General features: G+C 40.8%; 1 protein-coding gene across 2 annotated transcripts in view; it reads right to left on the bottom strand.

The window, feature by feature from the left end:
• RPTOR (regulatory associated protein of MTOR complex 1) overlaps positions 1–18,840 on the bottom strand; it is a 298,685-nt gene that overhangs the window by 49,357 nt on the left and 230,488 nt on the right. For both annotated transcript variants that reach the window (XM_083427285.1, XM_083427286.1), the window contains exons 21-24: positions 12,722–12,840; positions 5,864–5,967; positions 4,544–4,727; positions 1,491–1,601 (exon numbers count right to left, since the gene is read on the bottom strand). In XM_083427285.1, the coding sequence (XP_083283411.1) occupies positions 1,491–1,601; positions 4,544–4,727; positions 5,864–5,967; positions 12,722–12,840 (518 nt within the window). The remainder of the gene's footprint in view (positions 1–1,490; positions 1,602–4,543; positions 4,728–5,863; positions 5,968–12,721; positions 12,841–18,840) is intronic.

Genomic DNA, 18,840 nt, shown 5'->3' with positions numbered 1-18,840 from the left:
TTTTACTTTCTACTATGACTGCTTGATTGTAGGCAGCAAAGCTGCCCCGATAACATAACCTGCTCCATGCCTGAACTAGAGAGTGGCTGCCACACTAAGTACCCAGAATCTTGTATGGTAGAATGGGATCCCATGGCTGTGGAAAGAGATCTGCCATCCTTTATGGTGTGCTGTGTATGTGGAAAGGGAGCCTGCAATCCTGTTGATCCACATATAGGTTCTTGCTACCACCCAATATGGCCCATTATACCTTTTTGCAACAAGTGGCACTATAAGCAGGGCTAAGACGGAGGCCCTAAACTGTGTCATGATCAAGAGAGCCCATAGCATTACCTCCAAATGTGTACTATTCTAACAGAAAAGACAATGAAATAATACACTTTTATATTTGAATTTATACTGGTACATAAGTGAGGATGCAATTAAAAACTAACAAACTATCTTGCAGTATTCCTGTTTCTATATAATGTACCCTCTTAGCACATATGATTTGTTTTTAGAGCAGCACAAGAGCCGTTAAACATGCAGTCTATCACTTACTAAGTGGAAGAGTCCACACAGCATCTATTGTGTGTGTTCTGCACATAACACAAAATGTAAAACACTTTCTTTCATGATTTTTTTTGAGAGCACAGCCATGGATGTCACCCAATGATAGCTGATTTATAATCACAGTATGATAAATATGGTACTAAATATATTATTGTCACATTAGAACAAAAATGTATGTTCTCCTGTGTGTTTTAACAGATCATAAAAACTTTAGAAATCTTTTGGGGGGGGATTTGTATGTGTGTTTTGTATTTAGAGGCCCCTCATAATCTGAGCCCTAAATTGTAGTTTACTTAGCTTGTGCATTAATCCAGCACTGGCTATAAACATATGTAACCTCTGACTTTCATGCCCCATGCCTTTCTTCAGTTTGCAGCACAATCATAGGGTTCCAATGGCAGGACTCTTAACGTGGCAGAAGCAGGGGCATGCTTATGAAAACAATGAGTACAATACAAACCACCACTCTCCTTCCACACACATGTATTATTTTCCTACTGCTGATAAAACCATACGGGATGGATTCAGCATGAGCTGGGAAGTGTTAGCTAAAGCACAAAACTGACAAGCAGTTACAAAGCATTCTGTGAATGAAGCCTGCAATATTTATCCATCTGCATGTCAGGCTATTACTGAAGAGAAGGAATCAATAGCTGCTGGGTGGTTTTGTGTGTGTGTGTGTGTGTGTGTGTGTGTGTGTTTAAAATAAATAAATAAATGCTCAACTCCTGGAACAGAAAGTAAATGAACAAAGAGAGAGAGAGAGGACCATGAATGAGAACTTGGCAGCGTGAATATGCATGTGTGTGTGTGTGTGCGCGCGCACATGTGTGTGCATGTGTGTACATGTGCAAACAGTAATTTGATTTTTAGGGTGAGGTGCATTCAAATGATTCTGCAATTCAAAAAAGGGCTTATAGAAGAAAGGCAGACTGTACCTTCATCACCGGTTGAGCAAAATACTTGGCACTCCAGTCGCAAAACCCCGTCTGCATTGTTGCTGACATGAAGTTTTTATGCCCCACGGTATCTTCGGCATCATCAGCTGTCTGTCCAGAGAAAAGTGAGGAAACAAAGGTACACGTGCTTCAGTTACGGTACCTGCACACCTGGTTTCTCTGAGTGTATATCACATCAACCACAGTAGGATGTCACCATCCAATAATAGTCTATTGGAACAACCCTGCCCCCCGCCGCCAAATCAGAAGATAGCCTAGTACAGTGGTACCTCTAGTTACGAATGCATCTGTTTACTAACGCTTCAGGTTATTAGCTCCGCTAACCCGGAAGTAGTTGCTCCCGGTTGCGAACTTTGCCCCAGGATGCGAGCGGGAGGTGCCATTAGCGAAAGTGCGCCTCAGGATAAGAACGGTTTCAGCTTAAGAACAGACCTCCAGAACGAATTACATTCGTGACCAGAGGTACCACTGTATATTATTTCTGAAGCAAATCATGGGGGAATGTGGCCATATTTTGCTCTCAAATATTACATGCCGCAGAAGTTGCTATGCCCTGTAATAAAGTATCTTGTAAGTATCTTGATCATTTCGGTAACACTAACTAGGGGAAGCACTTCTTAGGGCTGACAACCTTTGTATCTTTCTATGTGGTAGATACCAACATTCTCCTGTGATCCTTTTCAAGGGCAACGTACACTGTTAAGCTCAACCAAATAAAGTCAAGCTCTTTTCACAAACACAAGTACAGAATGCTGTTAAAGAGTCACACAGCCAGGACTGAACAAAGTAGCTGAGGGAGCCCTCCAATCATATTTGCAGTCATATATGCATACTACTGAAAATGGTGGTGAGGCCACTTGGATGAAAAATATATATGAAAATGCTCATTACATTTATATATGCTACTGTCTTCCAAAGTTTTCCCTGCTCTATTTCATTCTCAGAGCAACCCTGTGAGGTTGCTTAGATTGTAAAAATTGGCAAAAAAAAAAAAAAATCTTACTGTGTGACCTTGGGCAAGATTTATTTATTTTTGCCAATTTCTAAAACTGATTTTCCAGGTCTTAACCCAATTATACAAATTATTTCCAAATGAATACAATTTTGTTTAAGTGACTTCCCATGTGTCATTCTTGATGCGTCCTTGTCTTCTGATGTTACTGCTTTTACAGCGCCCAGTGAGATTTATGGCTGAGTGGGGAACTGAAACTGAATCTCCCCAGTCCTAGTCCAACATTCTAACCACTAATACACCATCCTAACTTTTACCAGCTTGGTTCCTCAAGCTTTACAGTATTTTCCATGAAAGTTGCTACCTATGCCAGGTGGCCAGGTGCTATTTCCAATTCTACCACTGCCTATAAGAAAAGACAACATTGACACATGTTTCCAACTATGCAAATGGGAGGTGAAAGGGGGCCATAGAAGAATTCCAAAGATTGCTATAATATTATAATAAGTAATAAATAAATTTAAGGACTATGTGCTGTCCCAAAATGCTGTACGTATTTGTTTGAAAGAACCATATGAATTTAGGCCTTTGTAAGGAAATACACACACACACACACACACACACACACACACACTGGCCTAGTGAAAAGTATATTAATGCTGTCTAAGAGGCAGAGACCTGTATTCTCTAGGGTGCCGATTTTAATATTGAACAGGGCACCTGGGTCTTCAGTAGAAGTATAAAAGGGAGAATTTCAGAAGGTGAAATGACACCAAAATGACAAGAGAAACTGGCATGTCCACATTCAAATATCCTTTCTATGAAAATACTACAGAAAAAAGAAGCCCGCTTCTAAATTGCATCTGGTAACCTGAATGGCTCCTGAGACTTACGGCTACAAGTGTTTCCCCTTATAGTCAACACTGCAGAGAGACAGAGCCCAACTGAAAGATCCCTGACATATGTACCTATCTCAAAAAGGTTTTAAAACACTAAACCACAGTGTTTATTCTGCAAGCTATAAGTTCACACAAAAGCGTAGCGCTTGAAGAAGCCTTTCTCAAGATGCATTAACAGAATTAGGTTACAAAAGGAAACCGTATTTTCATGGAGAAAAATTGCATGCCATCAAGAATGGCAAAAATATGCAGTGAGGAAGAGAGGCTGGAAAAGATTGTAGGCATAGTATCACATTTCTAGCTGCCAGAGATTTTTCCTGTATCACATTATTATACTAGGTTATGACTATCGTATCTAAAGGACTGCCTTCACTTGTATTTTCCGCTCAGATTGATCAGCACCAGAACTTGTAAAGGTAAAGGGACCCCTGACCATTTGGTCCAGTCGAGGATGACTCTGGGGTTGCGGTGCTCATCTCGGTTTACTGGCCGAGGAAGCCAGCGTACAGCATGTGGCCAGCATGACTAAGCCACTTCTGGCGAACCAGAGCAGCACACGGAAACGCTGTTTACCTTCCTGCCGGAGTGGTACCTATTTATCTACTTGCACTGCATGCTTTTGAACTGCTAGGTTGGCAGGAGCTGGGATCGAGCAATGGGAGCTCACCCTGCCGCGGGAATTCGAACCACCGACCTTCTGATCGGCAAGCCCTAGGCTCTGTGGTTTAACCCACAACGCCCCCCGCATCCAGAACTTGTACTCTACATTTTTTTTCTTGCTGCATTTGTCACAGTATAGTGTAAAGGACTGAAGGACTCAAGCTATGAAGCTCACCAGGTGACCTTGGGCTAGTCACTATCTCTCTGCCTACCCTACCTTCACAGGTCATTTCAAGGATAAAATTAGGGGGGGGGGCAATTTTAAAAATCTGTTATATGCAATAAATCTGTTGCATTTATTGTCTTTTGTTTTGTTGTTAAGTCACATGGTGGTGGTTGTTTTTTTATTTTGATTTTTTTTTAAGTTGTAAAGCTAACAACAATAAATAAATATCTTATTTGTATTGCCAGGATTACAGGAAAATTAAAGATGGCATAGCAAAAACTGGAGAAGAAGCAAAACAAATGAGAGTTATTTCAGGGACTGGAGTACAACGAGACAGGGAAGACTATGATCTTACCTGATCTGGGCCCTTGTCAAACATTTTCCTTGTCCTAGGAAACTGGTGGGAGTGTGGAGTGTATTGCACCCCCATGTTGCCCACATTTGCAGGTCTTACAGATGACAGGTCCCGGTTGACCGGCTGCTTTGTCACATCATTAGTCAAGCTGGAGCTACTGGTGCTGGTGGTTGGTGGAGATCCTCTAGAAATGGGAAATCAAATATGGGTGGAAATATTGCTGTACTGGATATCGTTTTACCAGCAGAGTATGAAATCAGACTGCTGCAGAAGATGGCCTTTTGCAACTACAAATTTAAGTTTTCCACTTTATTTATTCTTGTGGGTGAAGCCATTCTGTTTTTCAACACTAGGTGCTTTTCCACCCCACCCCCCAAGTGGTACCAGTTGGCCTTTGGCCAGAGTTGAGATTATAAAGGGAAAACTGACATTTGAAATTAATGTTGGAAATCCCTGCGGAAGCCTTGATGCAGCAGTTGTAAAATCATATCCCCCTATCTGCAACCCTTCTCTGACGGAAGGGTTACTAAGCACAAATGAAGAACGTATGTTCTGAGAAACTTTTTCCACTTCTAATTAGTACCTAAAAGCCATGCATTATATTTGGTGCATTATCCCCTACCCCACAATCTCATCTGGAACTGAGTCAGACCATTCATGTGACTGGCAACTGGCATCAATTCTCCAGGGTTTCAGACTGTGGTCTCCCAGCCTTATTTGGAGATAACCAGGGCCTGAACCTAGGAACTTGCGCAGTCAAAGCAGATGCTCTACTACAGAGTTATGGTCATTCAAAAACCAAGGAAAAGTGTGTATCCTATAATGTCTGAAAGGTAGCATTTTAAATAACTGAATATAAGTTTTAGGAAACAGACAATGCAACAACTTCCCAATACATTCTCCTAGCCTCAGGGAGGGAAAAACCATTTGTGTCACATTTCAGACATTATAGGATGAGATCAACACTTTTTCCAACACAGAGATTAATCTCCTCCTTTGATGGCTTCAACAGAGTTACATAGGACACTGTATATGTCACTTCTGACTAACTTTTGGCAAAGGGATTTGAAAGCATCTCTAATGTGGGATGAGTCAGGGTCAGTTTAGAGGGATACTTTTGCAGTGTTGCAGCCTTCAATGCAAGGATTGTCAGATCAGTTTTACAGAGAGAGAAATTTGTCCTAAATTGTCCCCTTATGTGAAATATACCATAGCTTACCTCTCCAGACAGCTGAATGTCTGCATGGCACACAGATACACACTGCTCCTTAAGCACAAAATCAGCTATGAATAACAAGGGATTTAAGATGTAGTTCTTACCCCACTTGGTGTATGTGCATGCCCTTGTTGGTAGGACTGGCTGGGGCAGACTGTGTGAGGGAAGAAGTATCAAGGATGCGCTGGGGGCGGGCATTTACCGTCGCCTAGGAAAGAAAGAATGGAAAAACTGAGAAAGAACAAATGCCAATCATAGGAATAAAATTATTTTTACCACCAGGAATAACCTTACTGAACCTCAATATCAATGGTGGGAAGTGGAAGCAGTCTTCAGCATTGCTATAGTATTGCTATACAACTTAGATATATGCACTTACGACATAAGGCAGGCATGGCCAAACTTGGCTCTCCAGTTGTTTTGGGACTACAACTCCCAACATCCCTAACTAACAGGACCAGTGGTCAGGGATGATGGGAATTGTAGTCCCAAAACAGCTAGAGGGCCTGACATAAGGGTTCATCTGATGCCTATTAATAAAAGGTTCCTAATTCATATGCAAGATATAATATGTTAACATTTGCATTGGTACTTTGGGGGCAGGATTTGGCAATGGAAAACAGGCAAATGAGGTTACCTTTATAAAATAAAAAAACTCATTAAAATGACCAATCTGACCAAAATGCCCAACTTCAACTTGATGCCTCAGCAAAAGTCCCTTCCAATATACTGTGGTGACAGATTACCAGAAACTAGAACATTCAAATCTGCAAACAAATGGACAAATGGTGCTTTATAAAAGTATCTTAACCCACCTGAAACCATAGATGGAATAAAATTCCCTCTGCGTTCAGGGGAGAAAAACTACTATCTGACCTCATAACTGGAGACACTTCCCCCCAAATTCACTTGAGATACTGGGCTGGCGTGAGGTAATAGATGCTGAGGCAATAACTTCAGAAACAACAGCAGCAATAACTTTAAAACCAACAACAACCATAACAACAAAGAAGCAGGAAAATATGTGCAGCAGCTCTTGCAATTCCCAAAAGGTATTCAGATAAGCTTCTTTCACTGCCTTTAGAAATCTTAGATAAGGGAGAGATGGGAACAACAGGCAAAGAAGTGTGAAAAACCAGGCTTCTTATTCAGCAGACACTTCACTTATAGGGGTGTGTCAAATCCAAAAGAGACTGAAACTATGACCATTAAGATCTCTGCAGTTTACACAAAAGGTGTAAAGAGCCACTGACAAGGCATTTGGGAACTCAGGGAAATAAATAGCATGAACAGCAGGCCATTTTCCAATTGTACCTGCATTTGCACTTTACACCCAAAATTGCTGGGTGCAAACTGGATGATTGCAGCAGCCGTGCTTGAGGGCACATATTGCCTCTCTCCTTCAGATTTCACCTTGTTGAGCTGGCCTTTTGAGGCAGTTTTCTTCTCTCCTCCCCAGCTCATTAGGAAAAGGTTCAAGGCCATCACTAGCACTATACCCTTGATCGGGGAAATTGCAGTTGATGTAATAACAGCCACATCTATAAGAGTGAGAAGCTGCTGCTGGAACAGCCAGCGTGACAGGTTACATTTTGGGATCAAATTGGCTCTCCATCATGTCTTAGATGGCTATGGAATTTGTGTAGCAGTAAATTATATTTTTGAAACCCTTATTGTCTAACGCTTATTCCCCTGCTGATTCTCTTCTGTTGAGGACATGCAGTTATTAAAACCCAGAACCTTTATATGGTCTTCTAGGACCGGACAAAAGATTCTTCTCCATCTGACCCTCATCAGTGGTGTAGGCTAGTTTCTTCACAGGGAACCTGCAAGTCACACCAGAACTGGAAACATACTTTATGTTTCCCAATATTCCAAAGAAATACTCAAAGGCTTTTAGTTATAGGTTAAATCCAGGATACATCCATATATTGTTGGACTCCATGGTCAAAGGTCAGGGGTGGTTGAAGCTATAAAGCTGTAGTCTAGCAACACCTGGAGGGCCACAGATTAGCTTGCAATATGGAAGGCACTTATGTTAAGATAGGAGGAAACAGCTTTCCTTCCTTCTCTGCAAATAAAACTGACTTCAGGAAGCTAGGAGACCTTTTAGGGAGGCTTTTCAGAGGACAGCTTTCTGCAGCAGGAACTTTGGATCGGAACTGAAATATTTAGCATTAATAACAATATTGTTATGATTCGAACAACAGTATTTGTCTGTGTTTGGTGGTACACAATACTGAAAGAAGAGAAGATGTTTAGGCCCCTAAACTGTTTGCCCTAACACCACAGCCAAGATGTACAGCAGCTTCTGAAGCAATACATCCCTTCCAGTAGCTCAAGGCCTTGTTAATACTCTTGTTATATATTCTGATGTCAAAGGTTTGCAATCTTGCTAATCTGGAGGCAAAATCTTTTGACATGCTGGTTTGGAATTATTCATAAGAAAGAAGGGGAAACAAATGTATGATTGTATATATAATTAAAGTAGTTTGTAGGTAGTCCCTTACAGCTAAATTTAGAAACTTAAAATAAGGAAAAGGGACGTGGGTGGCGCTGTGGGTTAAACCACAGAGCCTAGGACTTGCCGATCAAAAGGTCGGTGGTTTGAATCCCCGCGACGGGGTGAGCTCCCGTTGCTCGGTCCCTGCTCCTGCCAACCGAGCAGTTCGAAAGCACGTCAAAGTGCAAGTAGATAAATAGGTACCGCTCCGGCGGGAAGGTAAACGGCGTTTCCGTGCGCTGCTCTGGTTCGCCAGAAGCGGCTTAGTCATGCTGGCCACATGACCCGGAAGCTGTACGCCGGCTCCCTCGGCCAATAAAGCGAGATGAGCGCCGCAACCCCAGAGTCGGCCACGACTGGACCTAATGGTCAGGGGTCCCTTCACCTTTACCTTTAAAACAAGGAAGGTTGACAGCCTGGGTAGACAGGGCCAAGGAACACAAACTCTTTAGTGTGCCAACATGTACACTGCCATTGTGTATATTTCAATTCTACCCAGAATGAAAGTTAATTCATTGAACAGAGCCAAACCTTACTGTTTTGGTGCATGTGTAGAGTCATGCAAGTCCACATTTTATTAGCTTCTTAAAAAAGACAGTCAGGGCAAACTTAAATGAACATTTTGATGTGTTGATGAAAAGTTTCCATTTTTACCATGGTAACTGGCCTTGCAATGCTTCAAGATAAGAGTTCACATGATTTAGGAGTGAGTTTTGGATTGATGGGTGTTTAGTGTGTATCATACTTCATGTGATGGGCAGCATTCTATGTTGTTTGGGGTCTGCCATGTCAGTTAAATTTTATAATGGACCAATTGTATAAATAAAGCTGATCTGATGCTTCAAGATCAAGTGTATCATACTTCACATCTTTGCAGAACATAGCAAGTAGGAATCTCTGCTAGAAACGCTCTGGAGTATTCATACCATCATTCCAGGTGCTAAAATATAACATAATATTTTTACAACCACATCAAAATAGTTGTCCCACTGGAAGCCCTCTGTGATGAATGAAATTTGCTCAACAGCAAAAGCACAATTCAACCTATGCTGAGTTGTCAAATCATCCTAAATTTTAAAAAGCAGAGATGAGAGATAAAGGTTGTATGGTCGGTCACTATAATGAAATGCCATAAAACTAGAACCTAGGCAATGATGTAATGGTCTGAGATGCATGAGATCTATCATGACTTCAAAAGGGTAGATTCAAGCACAAGCTGCAACCATTTATGAAGTTTACTTATAATAAACATATGAATCGACACTTTATAATGAACCTTTGCTGACCTATCACAAGTGCAGATATCCTGTCTGCTCAGCAATACCAGTAATCATCACGAGGTAAACACAATCAGTGCTCAATGTTATGTCAGCACTGTTTCATGGGACACGCAAGAGGTCACTGCAACAGTTCCTTTTTCTATATGATAACTGTCAGTTATGTATCAAACACTTAGGTTTCCACTGCATTTCCCATTCCACCAAAGAATACTCAACAACACCCTGCCAAAAAGCGTAGCCATTTTCTGTTGTCTTCTTTATGGAGCCAAGAAAATGCATAGTACATTCTGGGATGTGATCCAGAAATTCTTGTGTGAGCAGAAAACATCTATTACCACCAGGTTAAAAGACTATCTGAACAAGTACGCCAAATGTGAAATGCCACAATTTATTTATTCTACATGATGTTGTAAAAGCTCAAAGAGTAGGAGACACAAAGGATGAATGGCAGGTGAATAATTGGCAGCAGCTAAAATCCTTGGCCACAAAGAACACTTTCTGCTCCCTTTACTATTTCCCAATCCCTGGTTTCTGCAGTCACACATATTAACCTTATCATATTTGCAAATTCTAAGGCCATCTGGACTTGAGCTATCCCAAGCTTCTTTGACTGTTGTGGGACATGGCCTCTCCCCTTCCAAGTCTGAGGACCTGCACAATTGCCATGGGTTTTCCTTAGCGATATAACCACAAAGCATTTGGGTTGTGTGTGTGTGTGTGTAATTTATTTGGAAGCTAAGGAAATGGTTCCCTCCAAAATATGGTGATGTATATTGTATAAAGTATAAAGTATAAACAGAAATGCAGGTTGTGGTGTCCAGAAATATAATGAAATTTTTATTTACCTGGTGATGCTATTCAAAGGGAATACTGCCCATCCATAATTATGATGAAGAAGTCACAATAGGACTCCTCTTCCTCCTCCAGAAACAAATAGCACACGTGTGCCTACCAACCATATAAAATGTGGTACTGCCTGGACACCTCAGCTTCTATCATATCAAGTTTGGCACTTTCAAGATGGAGAGAAAAGGCAACTTTGACAGAGATGGTAGATAATACCACTATTCATTGATTGCTGTCTGAGCTCCCTTTGAATGAGCATATATAACCACTTATTGGAAGACCTTGCTTCTAAGCCATGCCAATGCCACTAGTTCCAAAATGATTTAAAGTATTATCATACCAAACCCATTAACTGATTTGGCAGCAGCAACTGTATAACCAAAGTGAACGATGGGAAAAGCGAATCATATAGCTGAGTAGTGCTTCCTGTTATATATCATCTCTATATATTTCCTGGAAGTTGGGAATGGCATGGTCCATCATAGATCCTGTCCACCTTGCAATTCTGTTATGCCACACATGAAAGTACATCAGCTTTAATTCCAATATGTGCAAATAGCCAGAGGCATCATTGAATAATTCTATTATTATACTGGTTGAAAGGAAGAGCTGTAGAAAAATCACCATGGGAAAAAATCACCACCTTAAAATGATGGTGACTCAATCTGCAGGCCATGCTTGCTAAATCACCTTGTTGCAAGAAAGGATTACCCAGAACTGTCATACTCATACTCTATTGTATCTAAGTAGCAGAAACCTGGCCTACAGGTAAGTGCACTGTATATGTGCATGCATACTGTTGATCCATATTGTTGATCGCTTTATCTTATGAATGTAAGTGTAACAATGATACGAGCAAGAACAGAGATTTAAAATATAAATCTCCCCCTTCATTCATTTTCAGTATCAGGTACGAGATTTTTCATTCCTTATGCTTAAATTCGTCTGGTACAGTGTCGTAAAACTACCCAAAGAGATTTAGCCGATCAGCTGAGATTAATCAGTGGGTCTTGAGTGCCAGTAAAGAAACATTTTAAAAGAAAAAATAGCACTGTAAGGAGAACAACAGGTTTAAACAGGACACCTCTCAGCGCACTAAAATAGTGACATCTCTCATAGCACATTTAGCCTCAAGTTCTTGAGCTACATTGTTGGAATGAATAATCAGCAAGAGATCTTACCTCATGTTGGACTGGCTCATGTTTGTTTGTTTGTTGGAGCAACCAGAAGGGCTTGAGCCAAGAACATAAGAAAGACAATATCCAAATAGCCCCTAGCTGCAATCTAGAGAGTGATGGGGGTAGTATTTTCAAGAGCAAATATTATCTAAATGTTTAGGTAGTGCTTTGTTTGTGGTAGAAGATTTGTTATCACAAGTGATTTCCAAAACAGCCCAGTTATCAACACTATTTGAGCTAATAATTCCAAAAACAGCAGTGATGGCAGCCTCTGGAGTGAAACACACATCATCCTTGCAAAATGAAGAATAGCAATAATGGTGGTGCTTTCAATCCATACAGGAGAAGTGAGGAGTGGGATGGGGTGTCTGCATGCTGACTCACATGTACTAGATCACCTGCACTGGGCAGCAGTTGTGGCTTCAATCTGCAATCCAGTCTTACTCTCACTTGCATAATCTAAATGAGTTTGCAAAGAAAATAACCAAAACCGCAAGTCAAATTTACTAGCTAGACATTAAAGGAAAGCCCTGTCTACAGGGTTATTCATGTTACATAATTCAGTTCCTTCTAATAACTGCTATCTTCCTGCTAGCAATTGCCTATTATGCTCTTCTGGAGCTGTTTGAGCATCTACTCTCCTTTTTCTTTCTCCCCTCAGAGGGCAGAGTTGCAGAAGGCGAAGAAGAACAAAGTTAAGAGTTAAGTTTCAGCCCCTCCACAAAAGCAGAGCTGAACTAGGATGAATAGCTGTATATTGTGTTTTTGGGAAGGGGACTGCTACAGGAAATCAGAATAAGTTTATTAATGGGATTAAGGCACATGCAGTCTAATAACATAATGCATAATTTTAAAATTTCCCCTTCCCCTCTGTATGACCTGTACCTGATTTAGATTGCATGTTTGTTTGTTTTTTGGCAGGGTGTGGAGAATTAACTATTTCTTTTCATTTTAAGTGCTATTCCTCAGGCTATAGCTCTTCGATTAAAGTAGACTATAAATAAAAAGTAACAACCAAAATAAGCAAATTTATGTGAGAATTTATTCTACAAGCTCTCACTGACTGGTAACATTATTACAGAAAGCCTTCCAAAAGGAGAAGTGCAAGAGCCACTTATTTATAGTTTGCGAAATCTTGAGAACTCAATAGTTTACCTTGTAAGCAATGCTGTTGAGCACTTTCATAGCCAAGTCTGAAACATCTGGGTATGGGTCAGCAGCCAAGTGTAAGAGGACTCTCCAAATCTGTGTGTAAACACTGTTGAAAGAAACTCCTAGAAGCAAAAGGGGAAAAAAGGAATGTATTTCCGAATTAAATCCTATGGCCAATTTATCATATTATATACTGATCTTATAACTGTGACAATGTCCCAGACTCAGTATTATTATTTACGGTTATTATTTATATAACAGCATCAGGATATATGCTGGTTTGCATATATTCACAGGCAAAAGATAAATCCCTGCCAGAAGGAGATTACAATCTCTTTAATTAATGAGTATGCTTTCAATTTACTACTAGACATAGAGACTCAGAGGTCAAATTATAAATGCTAATAGAGTCTAGTTGTATGACTGGTAATGATTCCTGGACATGTTATTTTACTTGAATATGAGCACATTAGCAGTCTCAAATAATCTACAACCCAGATTTAGACTGTATTTCATAACTGTGACAGGATCTTTGAAAGCTGAGCTCTCTTATTCATTTAAGATAGATGCTGTAATAGGATGACAATGATTTTTTTTAAAAAAAAAAACCACACACCAACAGTCATAACTAATTGCTAATGAAATGGTACTGTTATTTCCCCAGGAGAATATGAAAAACAATACACACTGGAAAGAAAATCCCTCTCATCAGTATTGTGATTGCACCTAACATAATTTTTACACAACGTTTAGGGCAAAAGAATGACTTCTGATAGTTTAGTTGTGAACTTTTGCCCAATGACTTAGTCAGATGTGTATGGACTACACCCTCATTTATGTCTCTGCCTTGGTTAAATGGGTCAGTTTCCTTTTTGACAGGAAAAAAAGCTTTCAGCCTAACTTCTTGACTTTTCACTTGCTCATGCAGATCAAATGATTGTTTGATTGCCTGACACACAATGGATTTAGCAGTACATGTTCTAGCAAAACTTAATATTAGCTCCTCTTCACCATGTCGCAAAGGCAACCGTTTTCAAACTTCATGGTCCCATTCCTTTTCTGTATTTACCCAGGTGAGATGTGTGAGATGTTGGGGAGGAAGCCACTTCAATTACTTCAGATTGTAGGTAGGTTACAAATAAATGTACAAAGAGTGATATCCAAACTAAGTCATAATCAGATAAGATCCACTGAAATTATCCATTTGTTTCAATGGGTCTGCTCTGAATAATACAGATAATCATCAAAATGTAACAAACTACAGCCTGGCCATTGCTGCAACCATGCACAGAAGTATCTAGGCATCTCTTCCCATGCTTCCTAGTCCACCTGGATACAGCCAGGATTAATGAATGTGGTGTCCTCCAGATGTTTTGGACTGCAACTCCTATCTGTCCCAGGTAGCATGGTCAATATACAGGGATGATGGGAGTTGTAGTCTATATTATCTGGGAGGGGATGGTTACCCCGGCCTAACTTTTCCTTTGCAATGTGATACCAAAATCTTTACATTCCCCTGTTTAAAACTTGCTCACTTGCTTAGTACTTGCTCCACCAACTGTGTGAAGAGACATTTTGTTTAAAGGTGCCCAGCTTGCCTTAGCAGTCATGGACTCTGACTGAGTGTGGGAGACAGAGGTTCCACTGAGCTGAATCAGAGGAGGACAACATGATCTACTTGGGCTGTAGAGGTATTGGTGCAATGGGCTTCTCTTGCACAAATGCTTCTTAGTATGTAATCTGGGGTTGGTCCTGAGAGCAATTCACTCTCCCATCTTGAATCCCCAGCCTCATCCAGCTGAATAAGGGGAGTCTGACCCCAGGGTCATGACGAAGCTCAGCTTTGGCTAGTATCTTCTCACCCTACTTAGTCTAGAACTTTCTGCACACAATTTGTATCTTTTGTTGTGCCAGACTTTGAGATCATAGAACAAACCTGACTTTTGGCACGTGTGTTCTGGAAGGCACAGGAAAAAATGATGAAAGTCAAGAAGATGCCAGCTGTCAATGCATCAGGCAGCTTGTACCACCAGGAGAGCTCTCTACAGCCCTCTTCTCCCTGATCAGCATTCTGCCTCCTGTGCTCTTAGTTCTGTGCAGAAAGTTACATAAGGACTTCTGGGAAATCTCAACTGTTTGAGATTCCTTTTAAAGTTCATGAAAGACCAGGGGTGAGGTGGAGAAGGAATCTGTGTTTCAGTATTCCGGCACTCTGTACTAACACACACCAGCACTCTCTTATGACAGAAAAAGAAAGAGCGAGCTCACACAAAAGACTTGGTTTTAATATATCTGATCTTTTTTTTAAAACGGAATTCACCACTGCAATTCCTCATTCACTCACTCGCTGAGGAGAACAGAGGGAATTTCTATGAAGAATTTTTTGACTCATTAGAAAGTGTACCCCCCTACCTCCATATACATTATTTTGTTTTATTCCCCCCCCCCCTTTAGTGAAAGGATTGCTCATAGCACTGATTCACATGAATGATGCATCCAAAATTGCTTCGTGTCAAGCTTGAACCAACTGAGTCAGTGTGCTGATGAAAGGAAATACTAGCAGCAGGGGGGGTGGGGAAGCTTTTCTACTTCTGCATAATGGAGTACAATAATAAATAAAAAAGGGATGCAGAAACAAAGCACGAGGAAGGAGTGTTATACGCTGCAAGTTCATCTAAAATGACAGCTCTGTAATTAGCTGGGCCAATTCAACACTGGTTAAATGGACCTTGCAGTACAGAGTTGCAAAATGATTCCTTTTAGCAATGAACATGGGAAGTAAATTGCCTTCTTCATTGATAGTTTTTGGTTTTTATTCAGATATGCATGGCTCTTCATTCAATTTAACAGCCATGATTAGGGCAGTACAAATGGTTTACATCTTTCTGCCTCACCACCCTAAGTACTGAAAAGGGCATGGCACACAAAAGCTGAGATAGCCGTGCTGTCATTTAATTTCCCACCAGTGCCTGGCTTAGTCAGAGATCAGAAGCTGGAGGAATCCAACACTGCAGTCCCTAGTTGAACAACAATGGATGGGGCCAAAATCCAGAATTTCCTCCATTCTAATTACAAACTAACCCAAGTTTGTCTTAGCCCATAATTAGCTGGCCTAAGTGTCAGTCATCTTCATATCCCCTGCTGCTTTCCTACCACCCCAAATTTACTGAGCTGGGGAGAGGGGAGAGAAAGGGTAGGTAAATTGGAGCTAAAGAAAGCTAGGGACACTGAAGAACCCACCTTTAAGTTATTATTGTGACCCTGCAACCCAGTGGAGATTAAATCAAGTTTAATTTCTTGTCTTGATGGTTTGAGCAGGGAGGAATCATAGAATCATAGAGTTGGAAGAGACCACAAGGGCCATCGAGTCCAACCCCCTGCCAAGCAGGAAACACCATCAGAGCACTCCTGACATATGGTTGTCAAGCCTCTGCTTAAGGAATTAAGAGCTACAGATCCCAGCATTCCTGGCAACACAACTGTGTCATCAGGAACAAAGTGAGAACCTTTTCAGATGCCAGTTTACCTCCTCTACACATACCCCTGGTAAAACTGGGAAAGGCCACAGGGAAAACTAGAGATGGTGGGAAGCTGGCAAAGATAAAAACCAGAGCTTATTGATAGTTATGGTGCATGGGATTCAGTGAGAGTGAATAGCCATATGACATATGTAAAATAAATTTTATAAAAATCTACCAGCTATTATTTCTTTTACTATTTTGTTGTGTTAACTAATTTGCTCTTTTATATCATGCATATTTTGCCAACATGGCAGGCAATTCAAGTAGGACTGCAACATTTAGTGAATTAAATGATTAGCCAATTTTTTATTATTTATGAAAATGGTGTCCTGACCAATCAACCAGCACATTTATTTATTTAACTTATTTTATTTTTAAGTGCAAATGTAAAACCTGCTGATAGCAAGTGCCATCTTTGACGGGGTACTCCCATTTATGCCACCTAAAGTGCATACAATTAATTTACTAAGATTTGTTTAATTGGGTGATACACCCGACATTTCATCTGCCTTAAAATGAGAGCACAAATGACTTGTTAAATCTGCATATGAGAAAAGCAATCTAAATATGCATGCTTGTGGCAACACACATCATTTTTGAAAAGTTCCCCACTTTTTCTTAAGCCTAACCAGTGTGCTGTAGTTGCTAAAGTGCCACACTAGGACCAGGGAGACCAGAATTAAAATCTCTGCACAGCCATAAAGCTCCCTGGGCCAGTCACTCTCTCTTAGTGTTATAAACCTTTAATGGAATGTTGTGTGAGGTTAAAAAGCAGAAGAAGGAAACTGGACAGTGGATACTGACTTGAGCTCATTGGAAGAACAGCAAGATATAAATGTAATAATAATAATAAAATGTAATAAATGTTATCTTTCCTCTCCTTTGCATCTCATGTTTTACCTTTTCTTATCCTAGCCCTACAAAGACCATAACTTCACTCTCTGAACAGTTACATTATTCTGTAAATAGCAGTATGTATAGGTGGATTCCTAAGTACACTGCTTATAACTCCCGTTTCCCCATCAAATCAGGCAAACCCCAGGCTTGATGGATCCTGGAGGTTTCAGAAAACTCATTTCCAAGGCAAACCACATTTTGCTTGGATAATTGCATTAGCATAAAAGCACAAATACAGTATGTTCAAGATGAGAAAGGGCTAAAAATGGGATTCAGATATCATTTGGATATGTAGCAAAAGGTAGACCTAAGCACAAAATTTGGTGGAGTTGCAGTGTTCTAGAGAAGCAAAATGCCTCAGCCTGACCCACTTATGGGAGTGCTATGGCCTCACATAGACTGGAAGTGGGGTGGGGGAGAGGATTGTTAAAATGCATGCATTTCCAGAGGAGAAGCGAATTTATGCCTATTGTGCTAGAACAGGGTGAGCAGAAGACAGATCAGGATCTAATGGTAGATCACTGTGTGATTTGAAGTAGATCAACACAGATTTCTGACCCCCAGCTGTTTTACAAAGATGACAACAAATTGACTCCTTGCCCTTAAACTATGTTGAAAGAATGAAGAAAGCTGGAAAGGGGTGTGTGTCTGTGTGGGTGGGTGTGGGTGTAACCAAAATTGATTTTGGTGTAGATTTATTGTGAGCTCAGTTCAGTTCTGGGGCTCTAAATAAGTTCCTGAGCTCAGAATTATATAATTCTAAGGATATTTATTTTACAGCAGACTGTTGCAAAATTCTAATTCGTTGCAGCATTCAGCTGTGATGTCAGGGTCAGGAGGGTTGGATTCACCCCACCCCACCAACTGCTATGAAATAACAATAAATTTCACATTTAGCAGCATAACAAAAGGTGCATATTAAGAAATGATAATAAACAGATTGCAACTGAGAGAAAAGGCCCCATGCACGAAAGCATCAAAAGGCTTTGAACATATGAAACTTCCTTATATGGAGTCAGAAGACTACCGCTCTGTCTAACCCAGTATTGTCTACTTTGCATGGCAGCGGTTCACTGAGGTCTCGGGTAGAGGGCTTTCTCAGTCTTTTTGCCTGAGACGCTTTGAACCGGAGATGCCAGGGAAGAAACCTGAGAACAGATGCATGCAAACCATGTGCTTTACTATGGAGCTATGGAGCCATTCCTCACATGCTTTTATCTCCATCCTGCCCCTCTCTATGCATAAATTATTACTTGTTCAATATTGCCTTTCCCCACTCTTCATATGCTGAAAGGACTCTACGGCTGACCTGAGAATTAGTCTAGGCTAGTCAGCTACTTGCCATGAGCTAAAAAAAGCTAACTGAATCCATGAAGGTGCCCTATACAGAGCCAAACACTGGCCCATCTCAAGAAAGGATCCAAAACTCCATCACCGCACCAACCACCCATAACCTTCACTTCCATTAAGGCTCTCAACAGAGATAACATACCTGGAAGCCCACTTGACAACAATGGAGTGCCATGCTCCAAGTTACTTGCCCTCCGTTAAGAGGTTAGAGCTTGGGCCTATTTCGATGGGCTAAGACTCTTGTTAGACAACATCCCTCTTCCCTGGGAGTTTGCCTAGGGAGCTATTGGGTACTGTGAACAACCTGATCCAGCCACAGATACCCAGGAGTCTATGCTTGCTTCTTGCTTCTCA

The sequence above is a fragment of the Podarcis tiliguerta genome (genome assembly GCF_965153285.1).
Source record: "Podarcis tiliguerta genome assembly, chromosome: 2".
Taxonomy (NCBI): Eukaryota; Metazoa; Chordata; class Lepidosauria; order Squamata; family Lacertidae; genus Podarcis; species Podarcis tiliguerta.
Note: the sequence above shows the minus strand (reverse complement) of the source record. Positions and strands in the feature narration are given on the sequence as shown.